At 39.7% G+C, this 22,150-nt stretch overlaps 1 protein-coding gene across 39 annotated transcripts in view; it reads right to left on the reverse strand.

The window, feature by feature from the left end:
- SORBS2 (sorbin and SH3 domain containing 2) overlaps positions 1–22,150 on the reverse strand; it is a 243,112-nt gene that overhangs the window by 35,069 nt on the left and 185,893 nt on the right. For 36 of the 39 annotated variants that reach the window (XM_054203748.1, XM_054203755.1, XM_054203752.1 and 33 more), the window contains 4 exons: positions 18,522–18,588; positions 17,346–17,390; positions 15,947–16,133; positions 11,896–12,010 (listed from right to left, as the gene is read on the reverse strand). In XM_054203748.1, coding sequence (XP_054059723.1) covers positions 11,896–12,010; positions 15,947–16,133; positions 17,346–17,390; positions 18,522–18,588 — 414 coding nt within the window. Of the gene's footprint in view, positions 1–11,895; positions 12,011–15,946; positions 16,134–17,345; positions 17,391–18,517; positions 18,589–22,150 lie in introns of all 39 variants that reach the window. The other 3 variants (XM_054203753.1, XM_054203774.1, XM_054203757.1) reach the window with 2 other exon arrangements.

A 22,150-nucleotide genomic window follows, 5' to 3' on the forward strand; every position in this document is an offset into this window, starting at 1 on the left:
ACTGCAGATCCATTGCGGGATTTCTTAGGCAGGTTCCAACCCCTTCCATTAGAAAGTGGACCGAGACCATCTGTCACATGATGGCCAAACAGACAGAAGGCCACTTGTAATGACTCTGGGGCTATACAGACCATGATGTTAATCCCAAGGATGGTGTAGATCCCCATGGCCTCCTATGGAAGGGAACAGGTAAATCACACAACTGAAACCAAACCATAGAGAACTTCTTTATCCACAGCATTCCCCAGGCCATAAATAGTGTGTTAGTGATCCGCCCAAGACAGCAAGAAGTGTGTGTCGTGCCAAAATCGGCTGCTGGGTTACTGTATGGCTTTTGCTTTCAAGATACTCTTATCACCTTGACTGTAACTTGCCCTTTTGCCCTTTCTTTGATGGTTTTCTCTATATGAAGGATGCTGTATGTCGCACATTCTACAACACTGATTTTTCCACAGGCATATGGTATTATATATAGGCTGTGTAGAGGTCATACCTTCTACCCACAGGTAGAGCCGGCGCTGATACGGCGTATAGAGAAAGATGAAAGCAAACAGTGGATGTGGTTTTTTACTGCCAAGGGTGGGTACCACTGTTTGCAGCTGTTCTATCAGCTCTTGGGCATTTATCAACCCATGATCCCGCCAAGCCTCTTCCCGGTGACCCGATAGAACACATACCCCCCCCCCCACTCCCCCGTCTCCAAAGCTAATTAGGCAACTTCCAGAATATTCAACGCTGCCCTATATGGATAAAGGCTGCCCGACAAAAATAATTAAATATTGGAGACAACCACCCCAAACTACCAAATACAGACTTTGTTGAATACTTTGATTCCGTTCTACTCAAAAAGCCAGATACGTATTTACAATTAAGCCGATGTTTTAGCTGTTTTCATGCACCACGACTTTAATGGTGACTGAAAGTGAAGTTAGGAAAAGTAGGCAAAAGTTGTAAACAAAAACCAGGCTTGTTTGCATAATGGTTCTAGTACTTTAACAAATTATTTTGAAATATTTTCCCTCCCTGGAAAAAGATTTAATTTTCTGTAGTTTTTGAACATGATGTATCATATTCCAAGATTTAAAAAGTTTCAAAATAAAAGATAAAGGTGTTTGTAAATTAAACAATGAGAAAACCAGTATACTTAACAGCCATTTTACCCAGACCTACTGAACACAAATAATCATCCTTGGGCTTTTAAATTGTCTTCTCTGATATACGGAGCACTCTTGATTATTAGCGAAGGCCTAGCAGCTTACTGTCTCGGAGAACTGGGACCGAACTTCACAATCATGAGGTTTGTCCAGATTTATAGAGCTTGAAACCAAATCAGAGTAACTTGCAAACAATTAACAATTTAAGGCCACGATTTGCCTTTAATTTTTGAAGAGACTACAGAAGGTGAGAGTGAATCATGAACACGAATGAGTTAAAGCCACCATATGAAGTAAAGCTGTCGTTACAGGATTCACTGACTTTTGCCCTAAGGCTCTAAAAATGGGGAGGGAAGGCGGGGAGAAGGAATGAAAGCCTGAATCTCTCCCACTCAGAGCCGGGCAATGACAGCCCACCACCTGATCCTGATGCATTTTGTTTGGAGTAACGGCAGTGCTCGTCAATCCTGCCATTATAAATTTACAACGAGATTATTAATTGCTGTATTGCCTGATTAGCAACCTTAGTCGTAAATACTTAATTGGAGAAATGATGGCTTAGCCACAAAGGCTTTCACTTGACATATAGAATTTGCAGTCAAGTATTTTAATTAAAAAAATACTAGTGTGTTGATGTATTCACTGTGTCTGAAAGCAGTGCGCCTGCCCAACTCTGAAGAAGTGGGAATTTGTCAAAGAGTTAGAGATGTATGGGCTGCTGTGGAATTCCGAGTGTTAATCTCTGAGAAGTTCTGGGGATAAGGACTCACAGTTCCTAGGAAAATAAGATCAACATCCAAATGCACTAGTGATCTGGAAAGATACAATGATTGTGAATTAGAAACACCCCATAGATACCAGAAGGAAAGCACTAAATCTTAACAAACGTTAAGACACAAATGGCGAGCACTCCAACCCTTCTTCCCAAGAGAATCATCTGAACAAGAATCATTCATTTACCTCATTGGAAACACCAGCAGAACTGTCTTGAACATAGTCCAAAAGCTTTTTAGGTGGCTGCATCATAAAAGCAGAAGTGTAGAGATGAAATGGAGTAGAATCAATGGCAGCAAGGAATGAAACATGTGGAGAAGGTGACACAGTTAGAAACTAAGTGTTGACAACATCAGATACAAAGAGTGACACATATGGGCAGAATGGAAGGAAGAATGCGTTACAGCATTTTTTTAAATTATAAGCATCTTAATAAAATGTTAGTAACTTTAGGTGGTAAAATTTACAACTGGAATGGTTGAATCACTACTAGAAGTTTTTAATACTGATGAGACAGAATAGTGTAAAGCATCACAGTTACGTTCTACTGGGGAAATCTCAATATACTTTATCTTACAGGAGACACTATTCTCAGGTTATCATTATCGGTTAAATATTGTTGACATATAGTTCATCAGAAGAATGTATTGGGACTGTTTCTGCCCACCTAGAGGGAGGAATGACAAAAGAGCTTGAATGGCGAGATACAAGGAGATAAAAGGTAATCAGTGAAAATGGGATTCGTTATAGATGACTGGACAAGAAATTAAACCCAGAGATATTTAACTTTTTTTTAATATTTATTTTCAGGTCATATTCAATGGGTTATTTTTTTAAATGTTATGACTAAAAAAATAAAGTTTTAAAAGAATGTATGTGGTTTGCTTTCTCTTCTGCTCTCACTGAAGTAGCCGGAAGTTCTGATTTTGGCCTATGGCCAGCTACAAAAAGGGACTAAGGTGCCTGGTTCCCTGAGTGCCCTCCGGGGCCCTGCGGCAAGTGCTCAGGCTCCCCATGGAGCCCTGCACATCAGTAATTAGAGGGGGGTCCAGAGAATTGTTAGCTAACTGGGAAAGGTAAGAATGGGCATGTTATAAATCCTGGTACTCTCAAGCTCAAATGTGGATTTGGGATTTCCCTCAAGCTGCCCAGGATCCCGGGGGGCTAGGAGGATACTCAACCAGAGCGAAGGAATGCTTGGGATAAAATATCTATATCTATAGTATATCTCTTGTTTTTCTGAGGGCATTTGAAGCCACATCTTCCACCTGTCTGGAAAGTACTCTAACGACCGCGTTAGACATTCTCCTGGGATGAAGACATTTGTTATCCTTTTTCCTAAAGTTAAAGTGTGCAGGAAGGAACTTGAGCTCCGTGGAGCCAGAGGGGGGTGCGCAAAAGCAAGAGCAAGTGCATCTCCAACCGAGTCGTTAAGGCAGGGAGGAAGTGGAACCCAGGTCTCAGTCTTGCTTCGAGGACAACGACGCTGTTCTATCCTTGTATAAAATCTGTAAAGAGCCCTTGGTGCTTACAGCCAATACGGCCGGTGGGATTTGCAGAAGAATTGCGAGTGTGTAGGCAACCAACAGTGAAAAACCTGAGGTATCGCTGACGTTTATCTGTTTCAACCAATGGAGGTTTTCAGGTTTGTAATTTTAAACACAAATGCTTGCAGTAGGACTAAGGTGGCATCTGTTTGCCCTAGTCTTTTTTTTTTTTTTTTTGGACCTGGCTATTCGTGAAAATGGGAGCAGAACTGAAGTCTGTTTCTTCAAGCAGGTGTCCAGCTTGAAAACGGAGCAAACCCGTATCCCTGTGTTCAGGCGCAAAATACATACTCTGCATGCATGCATATAAGAGGACAAAAAGGAAAAAATTCTCAGCATTTACTGCCATAAGCAATTTGTATACGGCTGACTGCCTTTAAATTCAGACACATTCCTTTAAGTAAAATACAAGGTTCGTAACTTTGCATCCCTAACGCAAACTGACGTGTTTTTCTGTTCTGAAAGATTGGTCGAAAATAATCCGGCCAAACGCAAAAGATTTAGGTAGACTGGTAAACATCCCTGTTTAACGTGCAATTTATCTTGTTATTAAATATTTACACACTATTATTTTTCTAATATGTAGTCTCTATTAAAGCTATTAAAGTCACTACTCTGGCAAGTTAAGGGTCCCCTTGAAAAATAGTAGTTATATGCATGAGATGACTTTATTAGCCTTTCTCAAAAAACATCATATTAACTTTACTGGCATATGTTTGCTGAATTTGGTGATTTGTAAATTCCTCATTATAAAAATATTTTTCCTAATGTTTAAATATTAATATTCTGTCCTCACTTACCGGACATCCAAACTCCAGTTCTGAAAAGAATTTATACCAGGGTTCGTTTTCTAAATCTATGTCATCTGGGTTTATGCGATCGGTCTGGAGCAGTTGTGAAGGAAAAGGGAAGGAAAAGGCACACACTGAGCAAGGTGCTAGAAATGCCATGTCACTTTATCAACACACACACAAACACAAAACAAATATGGGGAAAGGAATGGAATAAAATCAAAGAATGAAGACGGTATTTAGGACAGAGAGTATTATTCAAGAGCTGTCATTGGCTGGGAGCTTTAATGCTTTTCTTTTTGTTGCTGTTCTTCCGATGACTGGAAGATGTTAAATGTTTTAAAATTACTCTTTTAAAGCTCAGAGGGCTCTTTGACCAATTCTGTAAACACCGCTGCATTACTTCAGTACATTCAATGCTACGAGAGATTCCTTGTTAAGAAGATGGTTTAAACGATTGCCATCTTCAGCATAGGCATGAAATTGCCCACCCGATCAGCAATAAAGATATAATTTTATTAGTATTGCTTTTGGTCATTCCTTGTCTTCTCACAAAGCATGTTAATTCTGGATCTTGCTGTCTTGAAGCAAGCGCTGAGCAGAGATAAGGAATATGCATCATGCAGGCACGACTATATTAAAAAGCCACTTCAGCATATGAAATGGAACTGGTATATTTAAATCCTATGGTCAAAAAATAGGTAATAAAAATGTACGCATTCCATAATACTTGTTTTAGTAGTATTTTGTAATGCTTTATCTCCCACAGCCTTGTTGACTTAATGAAGCAGTTTTTTCCACAGTGAAATACATCGTTTTCGGCTGAAAATTCTCACAGCAAAGAGATAAAGTAGCAATTGAAGATAGCATTAAGAAAATTTTTCAATGAACAGAAGAATAACTGACAGATTTATTCAAGTAGCATGAAAACACGACAGTGCAAAACAGTAGAGCTCCCAATGGGATATCTAATCAACTGTAAACTTGGCCGCATTGATTATTTTCTAAATAGCTCCAGTTCCTTTTGGAGGATCTGATGTAAGCTGTCACGCAGCACAGAATTACAGTGAACTGTTGGCTTAAAGGTCTCCGAAACAGAGAAAGCCTCTTGTTAGAGATATTTCTGAATTTAATATTTGGTCCTCTGCAACTGTAATTATCAGAACTTGGACACTAATTATGGTGTGACTTAGAAAGCAATCCTCAAGGAAGAAGACAGGGTCCTGCATAAAGAACGATACTGGTGATTAAGTATGTACCGGCTTTTCCTCCTGGCTCAAGCTGTCACCAATACGCCACGGCAATCACATACAGCTATTTCTGTTTTCTGCGAGAGATAACACCCTGCTCTTGACCATTTCAGGTAATTAAACGTCTTACAGCACTTTTCTTGCTGCCTTTGATGTTGCTGGAACAGACCGCCAACTTTGCTCTATTGAAAGGTCAACAACCCTTTTGAACTACCTTGGTCCTCACATATCTCTGAGCTGTTCATGAAGTATCTGGACACCAAGTGTTGTTTTATAGATTTATCTCCACAACGTCCCTTTTAAGGAAGGGATGCATTGCTGCCGTGAACAGAGTGGGAAGCTAAAGCCAGTGAGGAACAGCTTGCCCGTGCTCCATGGCAGGGTTAGGGGTGAAGCTCCTCTGGAGTTTTGCCCTTAGGTTTCCACCATCCACAGACATAATGCAGCACCACTAATGACAACTGTTTCAGCTCTACTGTACATACCCAAGTCTTTAGTAGAAAACCACCACTGAAATGAGTTTCATGAGCTTACCAGTAAATATTTGTCACCTTAATAGGGACTATAATTGATTTAAGAAAAAACACAGGATTCTCGTCTACAGAGAGATGAGGGCAAAAATTGTCAGATTCACAAAGCAGAAGATAACTTCGTTCTATATCAACTTGATTCCCATTACAGAGAATGCTTGGTGTATTCAGAGTTTTTTGCTTACCTTAAAGAAAATAATCCAGAATTTAGATCTGGATAATTTGAGAAGACTGCACTAAAAAAAGGCTTTTTCTTTATTTCTTCAAACTAAGTTACAGTATGTCGAAATATTTATAGCATGCTTTCCTCTTTCTATTATACCAATGAATTAATTTTCATGGACAGAAATGTTAATATGAGCAATTGGGTGCATCTACATAAAATAAATAAATAAATAAATCCCGTGAAATGCATATGGGGTGGAAATCGCGGGGCTGTCGGCACTACAAAGCCATGGATGGAGCGGTGTCCCTTCTTGCAGGGAGCCAGAACACACCGTCAGACCAGCTAGGCTTCCACCCAGCTAGCCAAGGAAATCAAAATGAGAATGGGAGCTGGCTCCTCTTTTCTCTTCAAATACTCTCGCAACTAAGTTAAAAGCTTAAACTCCCCCGCATTTCTGCTTCTAAAGGAAAAGCTACAAATAGTGTATTTTATGTCGTTTCTAAGGTTTTGAGTTCTCCTCGTGTAGTAGGGCGCAAATAAAATGAGAGCATAAGAAAGTATGTAAACTCCATGCACCCAAGTCCTGCTTTTATTTACAGCTTGAACCGCAGAGGGCAGCAAACAAAAAGAAACCGGGCACTAAAATTTGCGAATTGGCTGCTGCCTGGCAGTTCCAGGGAGGATGGTCCCTGGGCTCCCGAGATCAATACACGGCAATTGATTTCGCTTGGCTTTCAGATTCCATTTGGCTGATGGACCTTTTTCTATTCTCTCCCCTTCTAAGAGACTTCAAATGAACAAATCACTTTGACTTAAAAAACTGGTTTTGGCTTGGTCTCACAAAGTATCTCCCAAACTGCTTGAACAGAGAATAAAAGCAATAAGAAGGTAAATTCCCTTTTTATGACGTGTCAGTCAACGAAGTCATGTTCTTGTGCTCTTATCCTTAATCTAGTCATTCAGCAACATTTTCATTATTTGTTGAAAATATGCTACTAAAGACCAGTAAGTATCTTTACTCTTTTTGCATCAGATGGTCAACACAGCTCTGCATCGACGTACTCAAGTATAAAAGAACACTGATGCTGTTTTAAAAAAATACATCTATAGTGTTGCATGCAGCTTTGCCTGCGCTTGACCGGATATACATTAGACATTCACAGGTAATAATCAAAATCGTGCGTTTAATCTGGTGGGTTAAAGGTTCTTATATGATCTGCATGGTCAAATTAATATTTTGCATTTGCCATTTCAGACACCATACTGAAGCCTCTTTGGAAGAATGGACTGAGATGTTTGTTGTCTGTTTGGCTTTGGCCAAACTAAAGAAATTTCCTTTCTCTTTTCCTCCCCCCTCCCCCTAACATTTAAATAGCTGTTGTAGCTCCAAGTCCACCACCAGATTGACCTGGTCTCCCCATATCTTTATGAGAAGACATGTTTTCTAATGTCATATCAAAACATACCTATATGTGGAATTCCTGATTTCATTTTAAAACACACGGAGAAATTTTTTTTTAGTTGACAAAGTGTTCTTGAAGTAACTCAACCAAAACCGCGTAGAACATTCTGATAACCAGCTTGAGATGTCAAAGGTGATCAAAGTTACATATTCTAAAGAAAACTTCAAATTTTCCACCACAGTAAAAAAAAACCCAAAACACCAACAAACAACAGATGTACATCACGGTGCAAGCCCAGACTGCTTCTGCTATTTGACAAAACAGTAATGTTTTTTAATTTATTCTGATCATGAAATCCTCTTGCATATAAACTCAGTAGAAAATTTGTATACTGAACATAATAAAAAAATCTAGAAGTAAAATTTAACCTGACAGTTTTATCTGACTAGCACATGTGTACCTTCATGCTTAGACTAAAACACCTAATGGAAATAAAAGCATCTATTGGTTGTCCCAGTTTTACAAAATCTTTTTTTACAGTAACAGCAGGATTTTTCCTTTCTTGCTTTACTGCAGAAATAGAGAACTGTACATGTATGAAGGAAGTACTTCACATATACAAGGTTGAAGCTAGCAAAGAATAAAGTTAGCTTCATATCCACAGGAGTAGATTAAATTATTACACTGCCATTTACTTATTTACTGAAAGTAGACACCCATTTTAGGAAACAAATCCATGGTTCGGATGTCATTAGAGAAAAAGAAGAGCATTTTACTGAATTGCAGCCATTGGAAATGGAAACATTCCTCAGAACGACTTACGGGCCACCTTACAAAATGGGAACGTTCTCTGGGCTTATTGAAATGGGAAAAAAGCAGCTGCCACACCGTTGCTGGGCAAACTATGCAACAGCTTAATGTCACTTAGATGTAGCTGTAATCTCAAAGCATCAACCCAAGCCCCTCCTTTCTGTTGATGTTTTATACCCTTACAAGTTCAAATTACAGAAGAAAAAACATTAATTCCCCATTTCATGACGAGGGCTGCTACATGATAGTGCAGCCTGCAATTACACTCATCTTTTTATATCCATAACAAAGATAATAATCTACCCCTAGCCAATCTATCCATGTAACGTTTATTACTAGGTGATTTTTTTTAGGTTTCTTGTTTCTTACATTCTTTTGATCTAATCAATAAGAATCTGCTGAATGATATTTCCCATTAAACCTTAGTTTTACATTGACTCTCATTTTATTATATTCTTCCCATGTTTCTAATTTCCACATTAATGACCACTGATTCCAATGGAGTATCTACGTCAATAATGGCAATGCTGATCTTTCAAACCTCATCTGTCCTGTTTTACTAAACAGGCATAAAAGGCAGTTGTAAATATTTTTCTTTCTTTTTCCTTCAGATCATTTTGCCACCAAAGCTGCAATCCTGTAGACATGAAAATGATTTAATTTCAGCAAAAAATTTTAAGATTTGGAGTGTTGGAGAACTCCCTTTGACTTTTTTGTTTTAGCAAAACCGATAAAGTAAGAATTTCTATTTCAAATGTTGTAAATGTCCATCTTTTACAAAATTAATAAAATATTTATCTTTATATTCTATAATTTGATTTGATTAGTATTTTCTTTCAGTATCATCAGAACAATTTTTTCGATATTAAAAATCAAATCTTTTGAAATTCTGAAATTACCAAGATGAAAGACATTACTCATGCAATATTGACAAAATCGAGAATTTGGAGTTTTCATCTGCCTTCAGAACTACTACAATATTTTCAGACTTCAGATTTTCCTGGACACTCAGAAAAATCTTTTAACCTCCTCTGCTGACCATCGTTTAACAATTCCCGAGTTGTACTTCCCATACCCCATTCAATGAACACAAGGACAGCAAACGCTTTAGTGAAACCAAGTCTTTTTCTTTTCCTAACTTGGTCCAAATAAAGCTAAACATCATCGTTATCAACAGCAGAAATTCCCCACTGATAAAACTGGGATAGCTTACTCCATCTATTTTTATATCAGTCAATAATGTTACACTAGTGTCAGCTCAACTTTCATCTCTTGCATTCTCCAATCTTTTACAGCTCTGACTTATAAATAAATAAAAATCTCTCCATTCTATCCATGAATATTATTTCCTCAGCTTTTAAAATTTATTGTACAAAGAGATGTTTCCCTGTATTTATATCAGCTAAATATAAACTTCTAGTCTAAGCTTTAGATGCTAAAAGTGTGACCTTGCCCTTGACTGATACTGCTCAGTAAGTACAATGTGACTAAGGCTTTTCGGGGTGGAAATATTTTAAGGACCAAACACAAAGCTCAAAATCCAACCTCTTGATCGAGAACAACAAAAATAAAATGCATAAGCAAGTTAACAAAAAAAGGTTCAGGAACAGTCAGCAAAGATCACTTTTTTTGTCATTTCATTCGTTTGCTAAAATTGAAAAACTGTATCTATGATCATATTCATCAGCACTGGAATTCCTGTATGAATTCTTTTTTCACATTACATTAGTAGAAAATGTAATTTATTAGAAAAGAGAGGCCATTCTTGAAACATCACTGTAATTTTATTACTTTTAACTTGAATCTGCTGTTATTCTTTGGCATTGGGAAGGCTGGTAAATGACCTCCGTGCGTATAATGGCGCCATGGCAATCAAAAAAGCTCAGATTAAATGTCACCACCTTTTAAATAAAATTATTTGTTAAGTTCAGCTTCATAATAAATACTAAATCCCATTTAATTATATTGATTTATAAGCAGTTCATCTAGAAATGCCAATTTCCTCTTTGAAAAATGCATCAGTTCTGCAAGAACTTAATTTCACAGAAACACAGCTTAGTATTTGCTAGCTAACAACAATTATATTCCTGCAAAGACCACTAAAACACAAGGGAAAGGTGCTTAGTGGAGGTGTTTTGCACTGTTGACATAATAAATACTCTAGAATTCAATTATTTGCTTAATTTATTTTAAATTAGTAAAATAAATTATGTGAACAAGCATGTAATACAGAAGCAAATAATAACCCAGTGGTGATTACATAAACGCCTTCTTTAAAACCGGACTCTCTCAACCATTTCAACCTCAAGGTAAAAGCCCGAGAAAAGAAAATACTGCCATTGGTACATAACAGTTTTCCTAAATTAAGGAAGTATTGAGATAGCACGAAGGTAAATTCGAAAGGCTAGGTGAATGTGTCTTTCAGCAAATGAAAAGTTCCGTTAGTAGTCATTTTGCATGCATTAAGCGTAGCTTTATCAGACATGCTTGTGAAAAATTCCACAACTGCGATCATTATTCAGAAAGCAGAAATAAAGACTTCTAATTACACGTTAATGGACACTCAGAAATTGCAGAGCAACTGAGGCTGGAAAGGACCTCCAAGAGGTCACCTAGCCCAACCTCCTGCTACAAGCAGGTCTAATCAGATCAGGTTGCTCAGGGCCGTGTCCAGCTGAGTCTTGAACACTTCCAGAAATGGAGATTCCACAGCATCTCACAGAATCACAGAATGGTTCGGGTTGGAAGGGACCTTAAAGATCACCTAGTTCCAACCCCCTGCCCTGGGCAGGGACACCTCCCACCAGACCAGGTTGCTCCAAGCCCCGTCCAGCCTGGCCTTGAACCCCTCCAGGGATGGGGCATTGACAGCTTCCCTGGGCAACCTGTTCCAGGGGCTCACCACCCTCACAGGAAAGAATTTCTTCCTGATATCCAATCTAAATCTACCCTCTCTCAACTTGAGGCCGTTACCCCGTGTCCTATCATAACACTCCCTGATAAAGAGTCCCTTCCTCATCCTTCCTGTAGGCCCCGACCAGTATTTGACCAAAAATCTCCTTAAGTGTACAATTAGGCACATCCTGAAAATGCAAATAGTTTATTTTTATGCATTAATTAATCAGATATCATGTGTGCTGTTAACACTACTGAGTATTATGGGTGCTGGAGATGCATGCCAATCAGAAAAAGCAGTTCTATTAGTTCACAGTTCTGCTTATCATCCATTAGGTTTTCAGAGCGGTGGTTTGATTTCTTGGAAATAGCAGAAGAGCTAAGTTTAGCAAATAAGCCAAATTCACATTTTCAACACAATCATCAGGAAAGAGCGAAGACAAATTGCTGCAACATCCTATTTGAAAATGGACTTCAATATTCGTCCAAGTAGTTATAATCAGTAGTAAACAATAAAAAGACGACCTCTCACCAAATCTCTTTACTGTATTACCCATGTCACTTATGTGTCTTACCGGTCTTTCATGTTCAAGGATTGATGACTTTCCCGGCTCATATTCAAAAATACTTCTTGGTTCAGAACGGAACTTGCGGGTATCTACCTTCCTGTCAGGGGGATCCCAGTCATTTCTAAATAACAAACATGAGCAATTAAGTTAATTTTTTGCTGTACAGCTCCATGCAAGAGAAACACACAAATAGAAATGAATTTCAGCATGCTTTCTCTTTCCGGATTTCAGTTGTGAAATACCTGGCCTAACATCCCAGTGTTTTAACTACTGTATCATTGCAACCATCGAATGCACCCTCAGCAAGTTTGCGGACAACACTCAGCTGAGTGGTGCGGTTGACACACCTGAGGGACGGGATGCCATCCAGAGGCACCTGGGCAGGCTGGAGAAGTGGGACCATGGGAACCTCATGAGGTTCAACAAGGCCAAGTGCAGGCTCCTGCCCCTGGGTTGGGACAACCCCCGGTATCAGCACAGGCTGGGGATGGAGGGATGGAGAGCAGCCCTGCCGAGAAGGACTTGGGGGTGCTGGGGGGTGAAAAGCTGGACGTGAGCTGGCAACGTGTGCTCACAGCCCAGAGACCCCCCGCAGCCTGGGCTGCATCCCCAGCAGCGTGGGCAGCAGGGCAAGGGGGGGATTCTGCCCCTCTGCTCCGCTCTGTGAGACCCCCCTGCAGTGCTGCCTCCAGCTCTGGGGCACCAACAGCAGAAGGACACGGAGCTGTTGGAGCGGGGCCAGAGGAGGCCCCGGAGATGCTGGGAGGGCTGGAGCCCCTCTGCTGGGAGGACAGGCTGAGAGAGCTGGGGGGGTTCAGCCTGGAGAAGAGAAGGCTCCGGGGAGACCTTAGAGCCCCTTCTAGTCCCTAAAGGGGCTCCAGGAAAGCTGGGGAGGGACTCTGGATCAGGGAGGGGAGCCATAGGACGAGGGGTAACGGTTTTAAACTAAAAGAGGGAAGATTTAGACTAGATATAAGGTAGACATTTTTTATGCTGAGGGTGGTGAGACACTGGCCCAGGTTGCCCAGAGAGGTGGGAGATGCCCCATCCCTGGAAACATTCAAGGCCAGGCTGGACGGGGCTCTGAGCAACCTGGTCTAGTTGAAGATGTCCCTGCTCATTGCAGTGGGGTTGGACTCGACGGCCTTCACCAAACTATTCTATGATTCTATCATTAACCTGTTTCCAGCAGCTACATTCAGTACAGCAGGAAAAATACTAGGGAGCCTGTGTGATCACTCACTCCTTGGGTATAACTGGTAGAGCCGTTTATAAACTTCCCTGACATACTGTGTCAAAATCCCATGACAAGCCTTCTCAAATTGCAAGTTGCTTGTACTTCTTCTATGCACTATACTAATATGGGCGAGTGGTAGATATTTTTGTCATCACAGAACATGACAGTAAATCCATATTGAAAAAGTTACAAAATTTTCTGAGACAAAAAATGAGAAATTTTTTAAAAGACACTGTGAAAATCTAATAAATGCTCTTTATCCTGATCTGTGGTAGAACTGCTCCTGAATATCCTTGTAAGCACTATCTGAATAGAAATCTGAATAGATAAACAAGAACAAGAATTTGGCAGTTGACTTTGCGAGGGAAATGTAGTCATTTTCTCTGTAATTATAAATTTGCTTTCAATTTAATAGTGCTATGCAGAGAATAAAAACTAACCCCTACTACTCTGTTTTTTCAGTAATTTACCGTGTTATATCCATAGCTACCAACACATTTTTGGGCGATAGTTAGCTAGTTACCATCACAGTGCGAGTTACCTTTTCATGACAGTTTGTTTAGTCACTCCTCACATTGCCTTTGGAAAAATGTAGCTCACCCATCTTTTTATTCAGCTCTGTGTAAAATGACCCACCAGGAACTCAAAGAATGGGGGAAAGGAACGGGGAAATCCTATCAGCGATTGTCTGTGTTTACAACAAGAAAGAACATACAGGGATTAAATTCTACCAGTTCTATCTGCCTTTTCGATGTGATTTTGTTTGATGTGGCCTGACATCATAAGGCACATGTCACATGCCTTAAAAAAAATAATAATCTATGGAGTAGCTTTTGTTTACAGTATGTTTGTGAGTGCAATTTCTGGCAGACAGACACCTCTGTCTACAAAATGCCCTTCATTTCAAGGGAAGTGGTTCTACGTGGCCCTATTGTTTATTTTCACTGAGGAAAAAAATTGGTTTCAAAGCAGAAAAGCCTGTATTGTTTGAGAATGGACAGGAAAATGGAAGTGTACTGATCAAGCTGCATTACGCTGCAAGTCACTGAAGAAAAAAAGATGCTGCTGAAATTCTGATTCACGCTCGGTTCAGTTAATTTACAACGTTTAGCCTGTAATCCCTTATGGACTACGTTAATGCAAACCCTATCTTGCCTCCCAGCTATAAAACTGTGATACATGTGGACCTAAGCCTCTTATGTGAGATTTTAAATACTCAGGCTTTATAGGCAATTAAAAAAAAGGAATCTCCCAATGGCAGGAAAAGATTGACAAGCTGTAGCTGTCAGCAGCAGGCAAAGCACAACCAACGTGTTTGGCATCCCCTGGCCTGGAGAACATAGATTTTCACTGCCTGGCTTATCACGCAGGGGATTAAAAGGAGAGGATAAACAGCCCAATTCAGTGCTGAAGCAGTTATTTCCAAGCTTGACAAAAGGAACTGTAACAGGCCTCAGTTTCTGGGACCAAGGCATTTGGCCTAGGACAGGATGGTGACTCACAGACCTTCAGAGAGCGAAGCGAAGCAGATCCACACTTTGGTGCCTTGCTAACAAAATCTACACTTCCCTATGACTTGCTAACAAAATTCAAACCTTTGGGAGGTAGCTCAACTCCAACCCGTGGCAACCTGCCCTCAGCAACAGGAGCAGCCCCAAACCGGTACCCATCGAGCAATCTCTCAGGCTGCCCAGGGAAGGGGTTGAGGCACCACCCCTGGGGGCATTTAAAAGATGGGTAGACACAGTGCTTAGAGATATGGTTTAGTGATGGCTTTTGTCAGCGTTAGGTTGATGGTTGGACTAGATGATCTGAAAGGTCCCTTCCAACCTAGGCGATTCTATGATTCTATGATCTCATTTTCCTCTGCAATACCTGTATCTCCTGAATTACCTTCTGGATCTCCACTACCTACAATTTTTTCAAAAAGCCATAGTCGTAGTCTTAATTTTAAACACGTAGCTTGCTTTTTTCTCATAATGCTTTATGAAAACTGCAAGTTATTTGGAACTGCTTAATATAATACAATTTCTACATTTAAAAATGTTTACAACGTCCAAGCTGACACAATGGACAAATTCTGTTTTGTTGCTGGAGTGTAACGAAGAGACGTGGGCTTTTAGCCACAAATGGAACAAGAATATTTTGAAAAGATATTTTTCATATATAAAATATCTACATAGACACACATATAAACGTGTAATAACATAGTATTATATGAACATGTAGTATTCATGAATGTAAACACTGAAGAAAAAGCTTTGTGCTTGAGCTAGTAGCTTCAGATATGCTGAAGAATCTACAGAGTTTGTGTGCAGGGCACTCTGCATGTTTTTATTAGAAGGATAGCATATCCTTCCTGAGTTATTAAGTATTAATATTTTCCAGACTGGACCCTAACCACTAGGACCTGGTTTTGGGCAGCAAGTTTGAAGCTGGAAAACCATGAGAAAACTGAAAGGCCCCTTTAATCTGTAAACAACTTCTCGATCTACGAAAACAGAGGTGGCGATTAAAAAAATGGGGATATAAAGCACTTCTGAGCTCTGGGGAAACGTGAGTTGACTCTCTCTTACAGTTTTGCCCTTCCTTGAATTTCAATGTACAACATCATTTAGATCCTTTCTTTAGCACATTGAAGAAATGGCAGGAGCATGCGTGATGCCCACACTGCTGACGAAGATTGCCCCCATCATCTGACTGTCCCTTGAATAAAGCCCTCGAAGTCCTATTATTCTATAGCTACTATTTTATCCTTCATATTCTGTAATTGGATTACCGCACATGCCAAGAACACTTTTTGAAACCACGCTAACTTACTTTTCTGGTGTTGACCTTTCCCTCAGACGATGCGGTGGGACTGGAGGTGGCACATGTGGAGGTGGTAAAGGAGATGAGACCTTAAAGGCATCGGAGCTACTGTCAGAAGCGCTTTTAGACAACGGTCTGTACGTCTGCGTCTTTGCAGCCGGGTGTGCCTGAGCAGAGAAGGACGGGCTGTAGCTACCTAACAGAAAACAAAAGCAGAAATAGTCACAGAGTGAGGGTGAGTTTTAATAAAACCCAAGACGGAATGCTACAAGCACCCCCAGTTAGTCACTAAAGCTGCAAGGTTACAAAAATGTGCAAATGCATTTTTAAATGCACACTGCTGTACACTATGTAGCTCATTAGAATATTTTTTATGTATTTCTATATAAAACCACAAACACACAGATAAAGTGCGGTATAGTTAAAACAAATTAACGATTAATTTGAGGCGGGGAGAAGTTAATGGCTGTCTGTACCCATCGGAGCTGTTAATGACACTCTGTTGTTAATCCCCAGGCTCATCCTGCCTCTCAGTGGTTTTACGGTCAGAAGGAAGAGAAGAAGCAGGAAATGCACTTTTTTTTTTTCATTGTTTTAATAATTACTGTTAGTCTAGGACAACTAGGCAATAGGGTATCTTGAAGAGGATCACAAGAGTCCAAACAGGTCTCGAACAACTGACCCACAACGAATGCTCTCAACAGCACACAAAAAGGCAGTGTGAGAGTGTGTCCGATGCAACAAACACGGAAATGGAAGAATTCTGAATGGCATTTTTGCATAGGCACTATATATATTTTTTTTTTCCCATATAGTCTTTCACACTTTCACTTTTTTTCTTTTAAATAATTTTACCACATGGTTTTAATCTTCTGAAAGGCACAACAATTATCTGTCTATGAGATGAATATGTCTTCCTTGCCAACTACATAACATCCACACCAGTGCCGACAGCAAAGATGAGCAAGATCATAAGAGAGAGTCATCTTTATTAGGCACTCTTACTGCGTATTTACAAAAGGTGTTTTCAGTACCACCTTTTTGCCTTCCCATCGATGTAATTAGCATTTGTACTTTCACACAGTAGTCCCCTTTTCATTTTGATAAGGAAAGGCTGTGTTGCACACAATCACTAGTGAAAATAAACGCAACGTCATCAGAAACTACAGTACTACAATACATCCCATCTGCAGGATTAGACCCACAGCTGCAATTCATTTCTGTGGCAAAAATGAAACCAAAATTAAACTTTGTTTCATTTGGGAAAAAAGGCATGAAAAAACACCAACTGAGATCAAACAAGACAATAAAAAGTGCTTATATAAGCATTATCAAAGCAAGCAAACTACCCCTGTTACTTGCTGACATTAACAAAAGACTCATTTTGAAGTGAGGGAATAATTCCTACCAGTACCGTATGCGTATGCAGTATTATACATGTCTGTGTCGTCATCTACAAAAAGAAATACACAGGTTACAGCAGTGCAATTCGGGCCAGTTTATCACAGCAACGCAGCTTTGGTTTTGCAAATACAAACAGAAGACTGGTAGGCAATCGAGCGCTGTCTTTCTTTTCCTCATCTCACAGGTGTTTTCTGAAGACTCTCTTTTCCCACTATACTTACCGCAGGCTATTTTTACCACCTTATTGGTAAAATGGTATCTTTTTGTCGTGTCACCCATGTTGTGTACTTGGAAATTGTACCAAATTGGAAATTATACCTTTTTGTCTGTTTTTCCTCCTTTCCCCAAGCTCAATTTCTTCGTTATGTCAGCTCTCCTCGACTAGAGACTATTAAGTTGTTGTTCCTATCACAAAAAGCAACCTCAAATATCTACTACGTGACCAGTGTTCAAAGTAGATCTTGTAAGCCAAAATTTTCTTGCTTATATTTTTTATTCTCCCACTAATTCTGTATGACCATACTGAATGCAAGCTCTACTTCAGGTGAATAAAGCCTCCTCCCTTTCGGAGGTGTAATGAGCATAATTGCCGTTTATACAGTTTCTTGTCATCCTTGGTGACAATCATGATAAAGGACGTTTACTCTAAAGCTAGTATTGTCACCAAAGCTCCATTTCGGCAAAACCAAATAAGACGTTCTGTGAAAAAAAAATGCAATTCAGACGGAAAATGTATCCTCAAACCAGCCAGTTTACTAGCCCACGCTGTTCCTACGCACGAGCTCTCCAAAAGAAAGCTGGTATGGTAGGAGATTTACAGGGGCCAATTTCTCATCCCTCAAACTGGAGATGAGCATCACTTCACTGAGCTGCCCAGTGACATGGAATCTCAGCGGTTGCATACCTGTTCTCATCACTTTATTTTTTTTATTTAGTTTTAGTGATAAAATAAAGCCAGTAGAATTTTTCAGCCTTTACCAGAGGAAAACATATGTCTCTGCAGTAAAATCTATCATTCAATTTACTCATTTGATTTGACTCATTACCTGACACTTGGTGAACATATGTATTTTCACATAACAGACAATCAAAATGCAGAAAAGTGCATTTTTAATACCACTGAAAACCAAGTGGTATTAAAGCCACTGGTATGCACCAGCCAAGAGAAAGGCATACCTACCGGGCTTGTGAACCATATGGATTTGCTTGAACATTGTCTTGTACCAATCCTTCGGCCTGTCAACTGTCTAAATAAAACACAGTTTTAACAATTAACACAAAAATAAAAATATCTGTGTGTACAGACCTGATCAGACATTTAATGTTATTCTGGACACAAAGTCTGTTATGTTTTGTCCCCTATTTAATATAATCATTTTCATACCGTCTATTTCAAATGGTGTATTTAAGCTTTTCATCTAGGAACTCCTGTAACAAATTCTGGAAGACGCTGAAGACTGAGTCAGTTTTGGACTCTGATCTTGGAGGGTACAATAGTTCGGAACAGAGGAACTAGTGCCAGATCAAGAGTTTATCTTCTTAGTGCCCTATATTTGACAGTGATGAATGCTACATACTTTATGGGAGAACACAAACACCTCAGCAATTACAAGCATGTAAGAAGAGCTTCTTTTGAACTCCTGGCAATTTCCAACATAAATTACCTTCAAAATGTAATCGTTAAATAATGCAGAAAAACTTGGGAATACTACTGAGAAAAGAACTAAGACAACACTATATTTAAGACTATATATAAGACAACACTATAATTAATGTTTGGATTGTAAACAAACAATATTTCATCTTATCAGTTTTAAATTCCCTTTCCAGCAACTTAATTTTAACTTATTTTTCTATTTTGAGAAACATGCATACAATATACCTTTCAATAACCATTCATTAAATTACACTTATCCTTACTTTTGCAAACTAAGCAATCCCAAAGTTCCCAAACTCTCCTCATATTAACATTTGCTCATGCTTCTAATTATTTTTCTCTCTTACCTTTCTGCAATCCCGTTTTTGCTGCAATGTTCTCTGAGATATTATGATAATATTTCAAAAAAAAAAAGAAGACAACACAAAGGCAAACCTGTTTTCAGTATTATTATTCTTAGGTCCTAAAAAATTGTACTTGTTCCACAGTAATCAGAAAAGCAAAAGTTTTAATGCAGATGAACAAAATTATCTTCAAAGCTCATGGTGCTCGGGGATAATTCAAAAGACCCTTCTTGATGTGCGTTATCTCGCATTAGGCTAGCACTAAATCCGCAATCGCTCTGCCCGCTCCTCTTTACCATGGAAAGTGAAAATCCACAGGCTCTTCTCTACAGAATAACCAGCAGATCTGAGTGTGATCACCTGGCTCCGCTCCATCTTCAGCAAATTACACTTTTGCCCTAAATACTTGTCACAATTACTGTACTTAAATAATCTGTTTTGTTAATGATGGTGAGCACTGACTATAAGAGACTAAGCAGAAAATGCTCTCGTATTTTGAGGAATCAATATGAGTTCTCATAAAATTGCTACTAAATGACTTTATTTTAAAAAAAACCCAATAGTTTAAAGGAAGAGCTGACAGTCAACTGAAGAACTTGGGTATCTGCTGGGGAAGAAAGAAGTTTAAGCGGCAGGTTATACTTTTTATCCAGACCTACTCGCAAGAGATGAAGGAGATACAGTTTTGTATCAAGATCAGGTCCCTTCCCCCAGCTACCGACATTCCAGACTTCTGCCAATAAGAAGATATTCAGAAACAGATTTGGACCATTTTAACGTTGTTTCCCTAAAGGTATTAAACATCTATACTAGTGGAACTCTGGTAAGAATAATTTAGCCAGGTTGGAAACAAGCATGCTGTTTGGTGCTCCAAGATAATGTATGTTCAAAAGTTCACAAGGAAGTCCAGAAGGTCTGAAGGAATTCATGCTGACGGGCATAACCTCCACGGTTGCTCCTCATTTCCCACCGTTCTACAAACCTGCAATAGTCCCATGATACCACAACTGCCTCTGGTTGTGGTGGGCCAAGAAGAGTCTTCCAATAGAGCTTGAATCAGTGATATGCAACCAGTGCATAAATATTACTGCCATGACCCTACTGTTTGTCAAAGGACAAAGGTGCACAGATATCTCTTTGCTGGATCCTCCTTATCAGTCAGGTCCTCCACAAACCAACCGGAGGCTTCCACATAGAGATGAGGTGTGGAGAAGCTCCCAGGTGACCAAAGAAGAAGGTCTCCCAACATCTTTATGGACATTTGAGTGTTTTTCTCCCATCATCTCCCCCTCAACCCCCACCTTAGTGTTTAAAGCCTCAGCCAATAATTTGGCTTTGCATTATAAGCCACCTAGGATTAGTTAACGAATAGAATAAATTAATTCTAGAAATACATTTTCTCAATTTATATTCGCTAATCCCACATACCAACATTTGTTTGAGGAATTAGCAGCACTGACAATGCACCGAGCCATTCAGATGCCATCCTGCTCTGCCTACATTATAGTTGTTGCAATTCAATGCTGGAACATGGTATCATCACGTGTGAGCGAACAATCAGCCAAACAGTGTGAAGAGGACACAACAAGTATCTGCACTTGGTACTCGGGAAAGTCCATAATCATTGCAGTATTCTAATAATCCACCAGAAAGTATGCAATTAAAGGAGGCATTTATGACTTTCAGTGGACCGTCTGTGTTGGGTTTTTTTTCTAGATGAAATATTACATCACTAAATACAGAAAAGAAATCTGGTGTGACTTGATTTTTTTTTTTTCATTCTTAGTAAATAGAGGCCTTTTCAGTCTACAGATTAATTTTGCTCATTAGACATGAAGCAATCACTTTGGATAGTCTAAAGCAGTGTAGTCACACTGTTTTCCACGAATCTGGGTTTTTTCCTTTCCTAGGACCCAGTTGGTGGTAAACTGGTGGTGCCGTTTGACTGAACGCTTTTCTGAGTGAACAGCATTTTACCTTCTCTTTTCCAAAGACTTCATTTTCAATGCCTTGGAATTTCCCCATCTTTGGGGCAGGGCTTGGCATGGTGGCAGAACTTAACAATGATCTGAATTTTCAGGCTTCAGATTTGCACTTCCCAGCGCTGGCAGGAGCTCAAGTGGTATGGAGGGAACATGCTAACGTGGGATGGAGGTTCTCAGAGAAGGGAAAGCTTTATAGGAATCCTTCCCCTCTCGGCAGCTTTGGACAGAGAGAGTTTGCAGGAGCAGGAAGAGAAGAGAAGATGGCTCTGCTATCCTTGGCTAAACTGCCGTCACAAACCAGGCTTGGAGGAGATAACCACAGCTTGAAAAATCTCTCTACTCCTGAAAAGCACTCCAACTCTGGAATACAGATAATCCCAAATTCTTATTTACAAGCTTATCTTTGAGTAGCAAAGTGTTTCGGAACACAGTGTGTATGTTGCCTATCACCCGTGAATCTGCATTTACTGCTTTTTTGATAGACTGCTGCCATTTTCATAAAGACGGAAGAATAAGAAACTTTTAAACTTTGCAGCCAACAAGAAACTCCACTCATTTAAAAACTCCTTTCTCTCTCTGGATGGAGTGAGGCGGAACTTTCTGGGACGAGATGCCTATTTGGATTACTTGCTGACCTTGGAGAAAGAGCCAGTGATAGATCCTGCCTTCTATTCTTTGTGGGAAATGCAGTTATAGCACTTTTGCATGTTTCTGCATCGTACTGCACCGCTGAGAGGTGCCAAGGTGCAGCATGTTTGAGTCTTTCGCTGACAACTGTTATCACCTTTGCTCTTACGCGACTGGGAGCACACAGGGCTCAGAT

Source organism: Rissa tridactyla, chromosome 5, assembly GCF_028500815.1.
Source record: "Rissa tridactyla isolate bRisTri1 chromosome 5, bRisTri1.patW.cur.20221130, whole genome shotgun sequence".
In the NCBI taxonomy this organism is placed as follows: Eukaryota; Metazoa; Chordata; class Aves; order Charadriiformes; family Laridae; genus Rissa; species Rissa tridactyla.